Source organism: Staurois parvus, unplaced genomic scaffold, assembly GCF_062004578.1.
Source record: "Staurois parvus isolate SC_StPar_1 unplaced genomic scaffold, SC_StPar_1.0 ptg003963l, whole genome shotgun sequence".
NCBI classification, from domain to species: Eukaryota; Metazoa; Chordata; class Amphibia; order Anura; family Ranidae; genus Staurois; species Staurois parvus.
Window position 1 is genome coordinate 23,336 of NW_028321758.1, and position 18,274 is coordinate 41,609.

Consider the following 18,274-nt stretch of genomic DNA (forward strand, 5'->3'; position numbering starts at 1 on the left):
CAGTCTCTGGTCATCTCCTGTACTGTGTCTGCAGTCTCTGGTCATCTCCTGTACTGTCCGCAGTCTCTGGTCATCTCCTGTACTATGTCCGCAGTCTCTGGTCATCTCCTGTACTGTGTCTGCAGTCTCCGGTCATCTCCTGTACTGTCCGCAGTCTCTGGTCATCTCCTGTACTATGTCCGCAGTCTCTGGTCATCTCCTGTACTGTGTCTGCAGTCTCCGGTCATCTCCTGTACTGTGTCCGCAGTCTCTGGTCATCTCCTGTACTGTGTCCGCAGTCTCTGGTCGTCTCCTGTACCGTGTCTGCAGTCTCTGACCGTCTCCTGTAGTATGTCTGCAGTCTCTGGTCATCTCCTGTACCGTGTCTGCAGTCTCTGGTCATCTCCTGTACCGTGTCCGCAGTCTCTGGTCATCTCCTGTACCGTGTCCGCAGTCTCTGGTCATCTCCTGTACCGTGTCCGCAGTCTCTGGTCATCTCCTGTACCGTGTCCGCAGTCTCTGGTCATCTCCTGTACTGTGTCCGCAGTCTCTGGTCATCTCCTGTACTGTGTCTGCAGTCTCTGGTCATCTCCTGTACTATGTCTGCAGTCTCTGGTCATCTCCTGTACTGTGTCTGCAGTCTCTGGTCATCTCCTGTACTGTGTCCGCAGTCTCTGGTCATCTCCTGTACTATGTCCGCAGTCTCTGATCATCTCCTGTACTGTGTCCGCAGTCTCCGGTCATCTCCTGTACTGTGTCCGCAGTCTCTGGTCATCTCCTGTACCGTGTCCGCAGTCTCTGGTCATCTCCTGTACCGTGTCCGCAGTCTCTGGTCATCTCCTGTACCGTGTCCGCAGTCTCTGGTCATCCCCTGTACTATGTCTGCAGTCTCTGGTCATCTCCTGTACTGTGTCCGCAGTCCTCTGGTCATCTCCTGTACTGTGTCTGCAGTCTCTGGTCATCTCCTGTACTGTGTCTGCAGTCTCTGGTCATCTCCTGTACTGTGTCTGCAGTCTCTGGTCATCTCCTGTACCGTGTCCGCAGTCTCTGGTCATCTCCTGTACTGTGTCCGCAGTCTCTGGTCATCCCCTGTACTATGTCTGCAGTCTCTGGTCATCTCCTGTACTGTGTCCGCAGTCTCTGGTCATCTCCTGTACTGTGTCTGCAGTCTCTGGTCATCTCCTGTACTGTGTCTGCAGTCTCTGGTCATCTCCTGTACTGTGTCTGCAGTCTCTGGTCATCTCCTGTACTGTGTCCGCAGTCTCTGGTCATCTCCTGTACTAAGTATGCACCAAGTATAGACCCAGCATGTTCCCAGTGTGTACAATGGGAGTACACTAGTTTGTTGCCTCTTGTCTCAGCCAATAAGTGACAAGGACACAACACCTCCTGGGACCCCCATGTGACATCGGCCCACAATGGATCGATTTTCTCTCCTCCTGTATCTCTTGCTCTGTTTCTCCTTTGATGTCTCCGCACCCCTCCCCCCACCTCAGATTTTATTGTTTCCTGTACAGCAAATCCCGATCTTCTGTCCCGTGAGGAGTAAATCCCCCCCCCCCCCCCCCATCCGCCTCTAGAATTGCTATGGAAGGTTTTGGTAGATTTGTTCTTCCTCACCAACAATCGGTACAAAACATTTTCCATCGTACAGGAAAGGATTATACAAAGTATCAATTCCCGGCTTCATACAGAGGAAACGATCGATGAATCAGCAGCCATGGAAATCATCTCCCGATACCGGAGTCTATGGTCCTATAGTATGGGGGGGGCGCAATATGGAGGAGGGGGAGGGGTGCAAAGAATATATAGGAACAGGTGAGGGGGGGGGGGCAGCCTCACCAGTGCCCATCACTACAGCCTCACCAGTGCCCATCACTGCAGCCTCACCAGTGCCCATCACTGCAGCCTCACCAGTGCCCATCACTGCAGCCTCACCAGTGCCTATCAGTGACGCCTCACCAGTGCCCATCAGTGACGCCTCACCAGTGCCCATCAGTGACGCCTCACCAGTGCCCATCAGTGCAGTCTCACCAGTACCCATCATTACAGCATCATCAGTGCAGCCCCGCCAGTGCCCATCACTGCAGCCCCATCAGTGCATCCGGACCAGTGCCCATCACTGCAGCCCCACCAGTGCCCATCAGTGCAGCCCCACCAGTGCCCATCACTGCAGCCCCACCAGTGCCCATCACTGCAGCCCCACCAGTGCCCATCAGTGCAGCCCCACCAGTGCCCATCAGTGCAGCCTCACCAGTGCCCATCAGTGCAGCCTCACCAGTGCCCATCACTGCAGCCCCGCCAGTGCCCATCAGTGCAGCCCCGCCAGTGCCCATCAGTGCAGCCCCGCCAGTGCCCATCAGTGCAGCCCCGCCAGTGCCCATCAGTGCAGCCCCGCCAGTGCCCATCACTGCAGCCCCGCCAGTGCCCATCAGTGCAGCCCCGCCAGTGCCCATCAGTGCAGCCCCGCCAGTGCCCATCAGTGAAAAAATTATATAATTTTCATGTGAGTACAGTGTCGCATGACCACGCAATTGTCATTCAAAGTGTGACAGCGCTGAAAATTGATCGCGGGCCCGCCTTCTATAGTTCTATATTAGAGCTCAGCTCCACCACATTCACCCGGCTGTGACTTTTATGTGTCTGACAACCCAACAGTCGGTTCGCGGCAGAAAGCGGTGCGGGACGGCACATTGCGTGCACCGCGTCCGAGAGCGCTACCCTTGTGATCGATGTATATTGTTCTCGGCACCCCAAACACACACCACGGAGCAGCGCATTTAGAAAATCACTGCAAGCGCTACCTTTCATGTAATCCTGGGCTTTTAAAACGCACCAAACGCACGTTCCCACGCGATCCTGGTGCAAATCGGCCCTAAAAGTAACAGAAATATCTTTTTTTTCCAGGTATTTGATCGAGGTCGCCTCCATTTCCTGCCATTATAGGTTTCCCGTGAAGAGACGGGACAAGCAAAGCTGAAGCAGGAAATGGTGGTGCCACCCTCCGGCAGGGGTGCGTGACTCGCAAGACCGGCCGAACAGAATCACACGTCCTGGTAAATCCATTCCACACGCCTGTTTCAGCTTCAGAATCCATCTCTGTCCTTTCTGGATTCTTAACGGCATACTAGAAGGGGTGGGTGTACGACCCGGGCAGACTGTGCAGCTGTACGGGGGCCCCCTGGGACTGCAGGGGCCCATTTATATCAGATTTATTCAGGGGACCATTCCACCACCCCACAGGACCTGGACATGGCTGGGTATATCCAGCTGTCAATCACACGGGGGGGGGGGGGGGGTGCAAAATTGGTCTTGCAAAGGGGTCCCTTGGTGGCTGAGTACCAGGACTTTGGGGTGAACGGTTTTACAACATGATGGGGTGAGCGCAGAAATCCCGGGTTGGATCCTGAATACTGGACTGCACGCCCCCCCATACAATGTGCAGCCCCTCCCCATACAATGCACACCCCCCCATATGACTCACAGACCCCACCCCCCCTACAACTCACAGACCCCCCTCCATACAATGTGCAGCCCCTCCCCTTACAACTCACAGACCCCACCCCCATACAACTCACAGACCCCCCTCCATACAACGCACAGCCCCTCCCCATACAGCGCACAGCCCCCTCATAAAATGCACAGCCCCCATACAGCTCACAGACCCCACCCCCATACAATGCACAGCCCCCCAATACAGCGCACAGCCCCCATACAACTCAGACCCCACCCCCCATACAATGCACAGACTCATACAATACACGGCCCCCCCCATACAACGCACAGCTCGGATTAATCCATGGATACTAGCAGTGCGGGATCACCTCCTCCTCTGCACGCCCGGCATGACACCTCTGCTACATGTGGCCCCTGGAGAGCGCCTGGCCCCGCCCTCTAATCTCCGCTGTCAGGAGGAATAAGCCTCCAAAATTAACCCCCCGCTGACTGAACACGGAGCTCAGGTGCCCCCAGCGCCACCTACAGGGAGAAGCCAGGAGACGCCCACCTGTCTAACATGGGCTGCGCCAACCCCCAGCGGACGGCGGGCGACCATCATTATCACCACCATCATCATCACCACCATCATCATCACCATCACCCACCATCATCATCCACCATCAACTCCATCACCTCCATCATCATTACCATCATTATCACCACCATCATCTCCATCATCATCACCACCATCATCATCATCATCACCACCAACATCACCATCACCCACCACCATCATTATCACCACCATCATCTCCATCATCATCACCCACCATCATCATCATCATCCACCATCATCACCACCACCATCAACTCCATCATCATTACCACCATCATCACCACTATCATCATCATCATCACCATCATCACCTCCATCATCATCATCACCACTATCATCATCATCATCACCACTATCATCATCATCACCTCCATCATCATCATCACCATCATCACCTCCATCATCATCATCACCACAATCATCATCATCACCATCATCACCTCCATCATCATCATCACCATCATCATCTCCATCATCATCACCCACCATCATCATCACCACCATCACCCACCATCATCATCACCACCATCACCCACCATCATCATCACGACCATCATCACCACCACCACCATCATCATCATCACCACCACCACCATCATTATCCATCGTCATCATCCACCATCACCCACCATCATCACCACCATCACCCACCATCATCATCATCACCACCACCATCATCATCACCACCATCATCATCACCACCATCATCATCATCATCACCACCACCATCATCATCACCACCATCATCCACCATCATCATCATCATCACCCACCATCATCACCACCACCATCATCATCATCATCATTGTGTCGCTGCCACATCACCCCCGACCTGCCATCACTTATCCAGGGAATCGTATTTTCTGACAGGTCCCCTTTAAATAGCGCCCCACCTGTTGTCATGTTACAATGAATTTATCAGCGGATCCCCCGCGGTGCGTCCGATCTACATTCAATGTATTCCCCTCCCCCCCTGAAATGTCCCCCATGTTGTCATGTTACAATGTATTCCCCCCCCCCTGAAATGTCCCCCATGTTGTCATGTTACAATGTATTCCCCCCCCCTGAAATGTCCCCCATGTTGTCATGTTACAATGTATTCCCCCTCCCCCCTGAAATGTCCCCCATGTTGTCATGTTACAATGTATTCCCCCTCCCCCCTGAAATGTCCCCCATGTTGTCATGTTACAAAGTATCCCCCCCCCCCTGAAATGTCCCCCATGTTGTCATGTTACAATGTATTCCCCCCCCCGAAATGTCCCCCATGTTGTCATGTTACAATGTATTCCCCCCCCGAAATGTCCCCCATGTTGTCATGTTACAATGTATTCCCCCCCCGAAATGTCCCCCATGTTGTCATGTTACAATGTATTCCCCCCCCCTGAAATGTCCCCCATGTTGTCATGTTACAATGTATTCCCCCCTGAAATGTCCCCCATGTTGTCATGTTACAATGTATTCCCCCCCCCCCGAAATGTCCCCCATGTTGTCATGTTACAATGTATTCCCCCCCCCCCGAAATGTCCCCCATGTTGTCATGTTACAATGTATTCCCCCCCCCGAAATGTCCCCCATGTTGTCACGTTACAATGTATTCCCCTCCCCCCCTGAAATGTCCCCCATGTTGTCATGTTACAATGTACCCCCCCCCCCCCCGAAATGTCCCCCATGTTGTCATGTTACAATGTATTCCCCCCCCGAAATGTCCCCCATGTTGTCATGTTACAATGTATTCCCCCCCCGAAATGTCCCCCATGTTGTCACGTTACAATGTATTCCCCTCCCCCCCTGAAATGTCCCCCATGTTGTCATGTTACAATGTACCCCCCCCCGAAATGTCCCCCATGTTGTCACGTTACAATGTATTCCCCCCTCCCCCCTGAAATGTCCCCCATGACAGGGAACTTCAAGGCGCTGTATTCTTCAGTCTGTTCCGTGTCCCACCAGCGCGGCCCCCCAGGAAGCGGATAAGCCGATTACTTGGCGTCACAGGCGGCGATCGCACGGAGGAAACAAATCTCGTCATTTCGCTCCAATGAAGCTGCCGGTGGAATGACTGACAAACCAACAATTTCTGCACCGCCGCCGCCACACGCAGAACCCTCCCAATCCGCGTCCAACCCGAGCCGCCATTCTGTGCGCAATCTACAACTTTATTAACCACTTCAGCCCCGGGACAATCCTGACAATTCCCTCCTACATGGAAAACATCTGCATATTGATTTCAAATCCCCGAAACATTCTACAGGGCAGGAAATGCGTATTTGCTCCCCCCGATGGTGAATGTTCGCCCCTCACACAGAAATGATCGGTCTAACAATGGAATGTTCGCCCCTCACACAAACGATCGGTCTAACAATGGAATGTTCGCCCCTCACACAAACGATCGGTCTAACAATGGAATGTTCGCCCCTCACACAAACGATCGGTCTAACAATGGAATGTTCGCCCCTCACACAGAAACGATCGGTCTAACAATGGAATGTTCGCCCCTCACACAGAAATGATCGGTCTAACAATGGAATGTTCCCCCTCACACAGAAATGATCGGTCTAACAATGGAATGTTCGCCCCTCACACAGAAATGATCGGTCTAACAATGGAATGTTCCCCCTCACACAGAAATGATCAGTCTAACAATGGAATGTTCGCCCCTCACACAGAAATGATCGGTCTAACAATGGAATGTTCGCCCCTCACACAGAAATGATCGGTCTAACAATGGAATGTTCGCCCCTCACACAGAAATGATCGGTCTAACAATGGAATGTTCGCCCCTCACACAGAAATGATCGGTCTAACAATGGAATGTTCGCCCCTCACACAGAAATGATTGGTCTAACAATGGAATGTTCGCCCCTCACAAAGAAATGATCGGTCTAACAATCGAATGTTCGCTGTAACACTGAGAGACAGAATACAACAACAAATTCAGCAGAAATGCATCTAACAAATGATGACGGATCTGCATGTTCATGAGGGAAAGAAGGATTTGATCCCCGATCATTCAGCAGGATTTCTGGCTCCCAGGTGTCTCTCATACACCTAACAAGCTGAGATTAGAAGCAGTCTCTTAAAGGGAGTGCTGCTAATCTCATTGTGTTACCTGTATAACAGACACCTGTCCACAGGAGCCATCAAACCATCAGATTCCAAACTCTCCACCATGGCAAAGACCAAAGAGCTGTCCAAGGATGTCAGGGACAAGATGGTAGACCTACACAAGGCTGGACTGGGCTACCAAACTATGGCCAAGCAGCTTGGTGAGAAGGTGACAACAGTTGGTGCAATCATTCACAAATGGAAGAAACACAAAACAAGTGTCAGTCTCCCTAGGTCTGGTGCACCATGCAAGATCTCACCTCGTGGAGTGTCAATGATCATGAGAACAGTGAGGAATCATCCCAGAACTACACGTGAGGATCTTGTCAATGATCTCCAGGCAGCTGGGACCACAGTCACCAAGAAAACAATTGGTAACACACTACGCCGACAAGGACTGAAATCCTGCAGTGCCCGCACGGTCCCTCTGCTCAAGAAAGCCCATGTCCAGGCCCGTCTGAAGTCTGCCACTGAACATCTGAATGATGCAGAGGAGGACTGGTGGAAAGTGTTGTGGTCAGAGGAGACCAAAATCCAGCTCTTTGGCATCAACTCAACTCGCCGTGTTTGGAGGAGGAGGAATGCTGCCTATGACCCCAAGAACACCATCCCAACTGTGAAACATGGTGGTGGAAACATTCTGCTTTGGTGGTGTGTTTCTGCTAAGGGGACAGGACAACTGCACCGCATCAAAGGGACGATGGACGGGGCAATGTACCCTCAAATCTTGGGGGAGAACCTTCTTCCCTCAGCCAGGGCATTGGAAATGGGTGGTGGATGGGTGTTCCAGCATGACAATGACCCAAAACACACGGCCAAGGCAACAAAGGAGCGGCTCAAGAAGAAGCACATTAAGGTCCTGGAGTGGCCTAGCCAGTCTTCACACCTTCATCCGATGGAAAATCTGTGGAGGAGCTGAAAGTTTGAGTTGCCAAACGTCAGCCACCAAACCTTAAAGACTTGGAGAGGATCTGCCAAGAGGAGTGGGCCAAAATCCCTCCTGAGATGTGTGCGAACCTGGGGGCCAACTCCAGGAAACGTCTGACCTCTGTGATTGCCAACAAGGGATTGGCCACCAAGTACTAAGTCATGTTTTGTGAAGGGGATCAAATCCTTCTTTCCCTCATGAACATGCAGATCCGTCATCATTTGTTAGACGCATTTCTGCTGAATTTGTTGTTGTATTCTGTCTCTCAGTGTTACACCAAACATTCCATTGTTAGACCGATCATTTCTGTGTGAGGGGCGAACATTCCATTGTTAGACCGATCGTTTCTGTGTGAGGGGGGGAACATTCCATTGTTAGACCGATCATTTCTGTGTGAGGGGGGGAACATTCCATTGTTAGACCGATCATTTCTGTGTGAGGGGCGAACATTCCATTGTTAGACCGATCATTTCTGTGTGAGGGGCGAACATTCCATTGTTAGACCGATCATTTCTGTGTGAGGGGCGAACATTCAGCATCAGCCGGGGAGCAAATACACATTTCCTTCACTGTATGTACTTCCAGCCGAGGCCCCACAGAAGACTATGGGGGGCGCTGCAATCATTATGTCGGGTTCATGTGTACGATGGAACTTTACATTTCTGGATCACTTTATTGCTGTCACACGGGATGAACAGCATGGACCATGACAGGTCCTCTTTATGGAGAGTCACTGGGGGAGGGGAGACTGAGGAAATGCCTCCTGTTTCCTGATCCAACCACGTTGCTGAAGCCAATTCTGCCACCACGCAGGGGGGTGTGAGTGGATCATGACGGTGCGGTGAGGGGCCCCTTGGGAGACCGCAAGGTTCACGTGTTAGTCGATATATAATATTCTAGATCCCGGGAAGGAGATCGATTCATTACACAGAAAACATTCCCATCGATTTCTCTGCATCGATCACCAACACACGTCACATGTACTGCTGTACCGCAGCGACACCCCGACCCGTGTACACAGTCCATAGTGAGCTGCGGTGCCCCGCGTCACAGATCCCAGCATGCATCACATTCCCCGGAAGTTCCAGAAAATTGGAATCTCCTAATTTTCATTGGGAAGCTTTTACACAGCGCAGGATAACACGTGACGCAGGATAACACGCGACGCAGGATAACACGCGACGCAACGCAGGATAACACGCGACGTAACAAAGGATAACACAACGTAACAAAGGATAACACGCGATGCAGGATAACACGCTACGTAACAAAGGATAACACGCGATGCAGGATAACACGCGACGTAACACAGGATAACACGTGACGCAACGCAGGATAACACGTGACGTAACGCAGGATAACACGCGATGCAGGATAACACATGACGCAACACAGGATAACACGCGACAAAACAAAGGATAACACATGACGTAACGCAGGATAACACGCGATGCAGGATAACACGCTACGTAACGCAGGATAACACGCGATGCAGGATAACACGTGACAAAACAAAGGATAACACACGACGCAACGCAGGATAACACGTGACGTAACGCAGGATAACACGTGACGTAACGCAGGATAACACGTGACGTAACGCAGGATAACACGTGACGTAACGCAGGATAACACGCGATGCAGGATAACACATGACGCAACGCAGGATAACGCGACAAAACAAAGGATAACACATGACGTAACGCAGGATAACACGCGATGCAGGATAACACGTGACGTAACGCAGGATAACACGCGATGCAGGATAACACGTGACGTAACGCAGGATAACACGCGATGCAGGATAACACGTGACAAAACAAATGATAACACACGACGCAACGCAGGATAACAGGTGACGTACGCATGATAACACGTGACGTAACGCAGAATAACACGCGACGCAGGATAACACGTGATGTAACGCAGGATAACACGCGACGTAACGCAGGATAACACGCGACGTAACGCAGGATAACACGCGACGCAACGCAGGATAACACGCGACGCAACGCAGGATAACACGCGACGCAACGCAGGATAACGGGCCACAATTGACCCCAACCATCCACCCCCTCCTCACCGACATTATATCTATATACAGGCTGTACACAGAGCCCCGATTGGCTGGAATACCCACAGGGGGAGGGGCTTCGCTCTATAAATATCCCGGGAATAATCTGAGAAGAAAACATTCCAAGAAGTTAAAGTGAAAAAAAAAAAATCTGAATTTTATGACCATCAAACCCCCCTCCCCCACCCCACCCCCCCACAGGGCTGGAGAGATACAAAGACATATTAACCCTTTATGTCCAAGTGATGTCACAGAATATTAACCCCTCACCCCCCCAGTGATGTCACAGAATATTAACCCCTCACCCCCCCAGTGATGTCACAGAATATTAACCCCTCACCCCCCCAGTGATGTCACAGAATATTAACCCCTCACCCCCCCCAGTGATGTCACAGAATATTAACCCCTCACCCCCCAGTGATGTCACACAATGTTAACCCCTCACCCCCCTCCCAGTGATGTCACAGAATATTAACCCCTCACCCCCCCAGTGATGTCACAGAATATTAACCCCTCACCCCCCCAGTGATGTCACAGAATATTAACCCCTCACCCCCCAGTGATGTCACAGAATATTAACCCCTCACCCCCCAGTGATGTCACAGAATATTAACCCCTCACCCCCCAGTGATGTCACACAATGTTAACCCCTCACCCCCCTCCCAGTGATGTCACAGAATATTAACCCCTCACCCCCCAGTGATGTCACAGAATATTAACCCCTCACCCCCCAGTGATGTCACAGAATATTAACCCCTCACCCCCCAGTGATGTCACACAATATTAACCCCTCAACCCCCCCCCCCCCGAGTGATGTCACACAATATTAACCCCTCAACCCCCCAGTGATGTCACACAATGTTAACCCCTCACCCCCCCCCCCCAGTGATCTCACACGATGTTAACCCCTCACTCCCCCCCCCCAGTGATGTCACACAATGTTAACCCCTCCCCCCCCAGTGATGTCACACAATGTTAACCCCTCCCCCCAGTGATGTCACAGAATATTAACCCCTCACCCCCCAGTGATGTCACAGAATATTAACCCCTCACCCCACCCTGTGATGTCACAGAATATTAAGCCCTCACACCCCCCCCCAGTTTTGTCACAGAATATTAACCCCTCACCCCCCCAGTGATGTCACAAAATATTAACCCCTCACCCCACCCTGTGATGTCACAGAATATTAACCCCTCACCCCCCAGTGATGTCACACAATGTTAACCCCTCACCCCCCTCCCAGTGATGTCACAGAATATTAACCCCTCACACCCCAGTGATGTCACAGAGTATTAACCCCTCACCCCCCCAGTGATGTCACAGAATATTAACCCCTCAACCCCCCAGTGATGTCACACAATGTTAACCCCTCCCCCCAGTGATGTCACACAATGTTAACCCCTCCCCCCAGTGATGTCACAGAATATTAACCCCTCACCCCCCAGTGATGTCACAGAATATTAACCCCTCAACCCCCCCAGTGATGTCACAGAATATTAACCCCTCAACCCCCCCAGTGAAGTCACAGAATATTAACCCCTCACCCCACCCTGTGATGTCACAGAATATTAACCCCTCACCCCCCAGTGATGTCACAAAATATTAACCCCTCACCCCACCCTGTGATGTCACAGAATATTAACCCCTCACCCCCCCCAGTGATGTCACAGAATATTAACCCCTTCCAGGCCGGACCTATACAACTTCATACATCCCCCCAATTCATTTAAGATCATTCAAGATTCATTAGATATTAACCCCTCGCGCTCCTGTGATGTCATGCCCCAGTCAGTCCTATGACGTCACCCAGAGTCTCACTCACCCGGCAGCACAGCCCGGATCAGCAGACACAGCAGCACCGCCGCCGGGGGGGCTCCTCCTCCCATGCTGGCAGCTGAAGTGAGCGGAGATGCCACGTGTGACTCCCTCCTGCCTCCCGTGACGTCACCGGGCCCCCTCGAAGATGACGTCACGCATTGGGGGTTCCCGCGGTCCGGGGAGAGCGGTGTGACGTCACGCTGTAGAGGTGCTGCCGGTGTGACGTATCAACTCCACTGAGCTCCCCGGTCTATTGTCAGCGCGGGGGAACACCGCCCACCCGGCAAGACCCCGCCCAGCCGCTCTCCCCCCTGACATCTTATTGGAGGATCATTCTGGAGGAGGGGCGGGGCTACAGACACTCGTGTCAACATTGGAAACTTTGTAACAAAAATATCAAAATTGTTATTATTATTATTTACTTAATTCTTCTTCTATTGTTATCATGATTGTTATTATTAGTATTCTGAATTTATTATTTGTATTATTAATTTGAATTTCTTTTAATATTATTCGTTATTATATTTCCAGGAATATAATTGTTATTATTATTAGTATTATTACGTCATTCTTCTTTTTGTTAATAATATTATTAGTCATGTGTTTATTATTGATATTCTTCTTTATATTATTAATATAGTTATAATAATAATAGTAATAATTAAAAAATGTGTTATTGATATTATTGTTGTTTTTATGATTATTTTTAAATACCATTAATATTATCATCATTATTGTTATTATTACTACGAATAGTATTGTTGTTTTTAATATTATTGTTAATTTTATTGTATTGCTGTTATTATTTTGAATTACTACTAATATTGATATTAAATAATGTCATTCTTTTTCTTATTAATATTATTGTTATTATTATTCATAATAATACATTTGTTATTGGTATTATTGTTGTTTATATTCATTTTTGAAATCACTGTTACTATTATTAATTTTATTTTTACCTGGAATATTAGTGTTAATATGTGTATTATTATCATTGTTTTGAATTACTTATTATTGATAATAATAATAATAACAATGTAATTCTTCTTCTTTTTGTTAATAATACTATTGTTGTTATTATAATTATTGTTATTATTATTGATACTTTTATTATTGATATTAATATTATTGCCATTCTTCTTCATTTTTTTATTAACTAATTAATTATTAACGTATTAATTAATTATTGTTTTTGGTATTAACATTACTGATATTATTATTATTATTATTATTTTGAATTACTGTTAATATCATTATTGATTTTATTAGCATCATTCTATTTCTTGTTGTTAGGAATATTATTGTTTTTATTTTTATTAACACATTTATTATTGATAATATTGTTGTTTTATTATAATTCTTAAATACTGCTAATTGTATTAACTTTTTTATTACTAGGAGTAGTATTGTTATTATTTTTAATTATTGTTAATATTTTTATTGATATTAATAATAATATGTCTTCTCCTTTTTGTTAATATTATTATCGTTGTTATTATAATTATGGTTATTATTAGTGATAATTTTATTATCGATAATAATAATAACAATGTAATTCTTCTTCTTTTTATTATTATTATTATTGTTGTTATTATTTTTAATTACTGTTAATATCATTATTGATATTAATAACAATGTAATTCTTCTTTTTGTTAATATTATTATTGTTATTATTATTGATATTAATATTATTGCCATTCTTCTTCATTTTATTACTATTGTTTTTGGTATTAACATTACTGATATTATTATTATTATTATTAATGTCCTTCTTCTTCTTCTTCTTCTGTTTCTTAGTAGTAATATTATTATTATAGTTCACTTATTTATGGTTATTAATATTATTATCATTATTGTTATTATTACTACGAATAGTATTGTTGTTTTTAATATTATTATTGTTAATTTTATTGTATTGCTGTTATTATTTTGAATTACTACTAATATTGATATTAAATAATGTCATTCTTTTTCTTATTAATATTATTGTTATTATTATTCATAATAATACATTTGTTATTGGTATTATTGTTGTTTATATTCATTTTTGAAATCACTGTTACTATTATTAATTTTATTTTTACCAGGAATATTAGTGTTAATATGTGTATTATTATCATTGTTATTATTTTGAACTACTTATTATTGATAATAATAATAATAACAAAAATGTAATTCTTCTTTTTGTTAATAATACTATTGTTGTTATTATTATTATTGATACTTTTATTATTGATATTAATATTATTGCCAATCTTCTTCATTTTTTTATTAACGAATTAATTATTAACGTATTAATTAATTATTGTTTTTGGTATTAACATTACTGATATTATTATTATTATTATTATTATTTTGAATTACTGTTAATATCATTATTGATTTTATTAGCATCATTCTATTTCTTGTTGTTAGGAATACTATTGTTTTTATTTTTATTAACACATTTATTATTGATAATATTGTTGTTTTATTATAATTCTTACATACTGCTAATTGTATTAACTTTTTTATTACTAGGAGTAGTATTGTTATTATTTTTAATTATTGTTAATATTTTTATTGATATTAATAATAATATGTCTTCTCCTTTTTGTTAATATTTTTATTGTTGTTATTATAATTATGGTTATTATTAGTGATAATTTTATTATTGATAATAATAATAACAATGTAACTCTTCTTCTTTTTATTATTATTATTATTATTATTGTTGTTGTTATTATTTTTAATTACTGTTAATATCATTATTGATATTAATAACAATGTAATTCTTCTCCTTTTTGTTAATATTATTATTGTTGTTATTATAATTATGGTTATTATTAGTGATAATTTTATTATCGATAATAATAATAACAATGTAATTCTTCTTCTTTTTATTATTATTATTATTATTATTATTATTATTGTTGTTGTTATTATTTTTAATTACAGTTAATATCATTATTGATATTAATAACAATGTAATTCTTCTTCTTTTTGTTAATATTATTATTGTTATTATTATTGATATTAATATTATTGCCAATCTTCTTCATTTTATTACTATTGTTTTTGGTATTAACATTACTGATATTATTATTATTATTATTATTAATGTCCTTCTTCTTCTTCTTCTTCTGTTTCTTAGTAGTAATATTATTATTATAGTTCACTTATTTATGGTTATTAATATTATTATCATTATTGTTATTATTACTACGAATAGTATTGTTGTTTTTAATATTATTATTGTTAATTTTATTGTATTGCTGTTATTATTTTGAATTACTACTAATATTGATATTAAATAATGTCATTCTTTTTCTTATTAATATTATTGTTATTATTATTCATAATAATACATTTGTTATTGGTATTATTGTTGTTTATATTCATTTTTGAAATCACAGTTACTATTATTAATTTTATTTTTACCAGGAATATTAGTGTTAATATGTGTATTATTATCATTGTTATTATTTTGAACTACTTATTATTGATAATAATAATAATAACAAAAATGTAATTCTTCTTTTTGTTAATAATACTATTGTTGTTATTATTATTATTGATACTTTTATTATTGATATTAATATTATTGCCAATCTTCTTAATTTTTTTATTAACGAATTAATTATTAACGTATTAATTAATTATTGTTTTTGGTATTAACATTACTGATATTATTATTATTATTATTATTTTGAATTACTGTTAATATCATTATTGATTTTATTAGCATCATTCTATTTCTTGTTGTTAGGAATATTATTGTTTTTATTTTTATTAACACATTTATTATTGATAATATTGTTGTTTTATTATAATTCTTAAATACTGCTAATTGTATTAACTTTTTTATTACTAGGAGTAGTATTGTTATTATTTTTAATTATTGTTAATATTTTTATTGATATTAATAATAATATGTCTTCTCCTTTTTGTTAATATTATTATCGTTGTTATTATAATTATGGTTATTATTAGTGATAATTTTATTATCGATAATAATAATAACAATGTAATTCTTCTTCTTTTTATTATTATTATTATTGTTGTTATTATTTTTAATTACTGTTAATATCATTATTGATATTAATAACAATGTAATTCTTCTTTTTGTTAATATTATTATTGTTATTATTATTGATATTAATATTATTGCCATTCTTCTTCATTTTATTACTATTGTTTTTGGTATTAACATTACTGATATTATTATTATTATTATTAATGTCCTTCTTCTTCTTCTTCTTCTGTTTCTTAGTAGTAATATTATTATTATAGTTCACTTATTTATGGTTATTAATATTATTATCATTATTGTTATTATTACTACGAATAGTATTGTTGTTTTTAATATTATTATTGTTAATTTTATTGTATTGCTGTTATTATTTTGAATTACTACTAATATTGATATTAAATAATGTCATTCTTTTTCTTATTAATATTATTGTTATTATTATTCATAATAATACATTTGTTATTGGTATTATTGTTGTTTATATTCATTTTTGAAATCACTGTTACTATTATTAATTTTATTTTTACCAGGAATATTAGTGTTAATATGTGTATTATTATCATTGTTATTATTTTGAACTACTTATTATTGATAATAATAATAATAACAAAAATGTAATTCTTCTTTTTGTTAATAATACTATTGTTGTTATTATTATTATTGATACTTTTATTATTGATATTAATATTATTGCCAATCTTCTTCATTTTTTTATTAACGAATTAATTATTAACGTATTAATTAATTATTGTTTTTGGTATTAACATTACTGATATTATTATTATTATTATTATTATTTTGAATTACTGTTAATATCATTATTGATTTTATTAGCATCATTCTATTTCTTGTTGTTAGGAATACTATTGTTTTTATTTTTATTAACACATTTATTATTGATAATATTGTTGTTTTATTATAATTCTTACATACTGCTAATTGTATTAACTTTTTTATTACTAGGAGTAGTATTGTTATTATTTTTAATTATTGTTAATATTTTTATTGATATTAATAATAATATGTCTTCTCCTTTTTGTTAATATTTTTATTGTTGTTATTATAATTATGGTTATTATTAGTGATAATTTTATTATTGATAATAATAATAACAATGTAACTCTTCTTCTTTTTATTATTATTATTATTATTATTGTTGTTGTTATTATTTTTAATTACTGTTAATATCATTATTGATATTAATAACAATGTAATTCTTCTCCTTTTTGTTAATATTATTATTGTTGTTATTATAATTATGGTTATTATTAGTGATAATTTTATTATCGATAATAATAATAACAATGTAATTCTTCTTCTTTTTATTATTATTATTATTATTATTATTATTATTGTTGTTGTTATTATTTTTAATTACAGTTAATATCATTATTGATATTAATAACAATGTAATTCTTCTTCTTTTTGTTAATATTATTATTGTTATTATTATTGATATTAATATTATTGCCAATCTTCTTCATTTTATTACTATTGTTTTTGGTATTAACATTACTGATATTATTATTATTATTATTATTAATGTCCTTCTTCTTCTTCTTCTTCTGTTTCTTAGTAGTAATATTATTATTATAGTTCACTTATTTATGGTTATTAATATTATTATCATTATTGTTATTATTACTACGAATAGTATTGTTGTTTTTAATATTATTATTGTTAATTTTATTGTATTGCTGTTATTATTTTGAATTACTACTAATATTGATATTAAATAATGTCATTCTTTTTCTTATTAATATTATTGTTATTATTATTCATAATAATACATTTGTTATTGGTATTATTGTTGTTTATATTCATTTTTGAAATCACAGTTACTATTATTAATTTTATTTTTACCAGGAATATTAGTGTTAATATGTGTATTATTATCATTGTTATTATTTTGAACTACTTATTATTGATAATAATAATAATAACAAAAATGTAATTCTTCTTTTTGTTAATAATACTATTGTTGTTATTATTATTATTGATACTTTTATTATTGATATTAATATTATTGCCAATCTTCTTAATTTTTTTATTAACGAATTAATTATTAACGTATTAATTAATTATTGTTTTTGGTATTAACATTACTGATATTATTATTATTATTATTATTTTGAATTACTGTTAATATCATTATTGATTTTATTAGCATCATTCTATTTCTTGTTGTTAGGAATATTATTGTTTTTATTTTTATTAACACATTTATTATTGATAATATTGTTGTTTTATTATAATTCTTACATACTGCTAATTGTATTAACTTTTTTATTACTAGGAGTAGT

General features: G+C 40.2%; 1 protein-coding gene across 1 annotated transcript in view; it reads right to left on the bottom strand.

The window, feature by feature from the left end:
- LOC149427151 (uncharacterized) overlaps nt 1-12,231 on the bottom strand; it is a 29,588-nt gene extending 17,357 nt beyond the window's left edge. Inside the window, exon 1 of the mRNA XM_089668209.1 lies at nt 11,961-12,231. Coding sequence (XP_089524335.1) covers nt 11,961-12,024 — 64 coding nt within the window. The 5' untranslated portion in view covers nt 12,025-12,231. The remainder of the gene's footprint in view (nt 1-11,960) is intronic.
- Nucleotides 12,232-18,274: the final 6,043 nt, after the last annotated feature.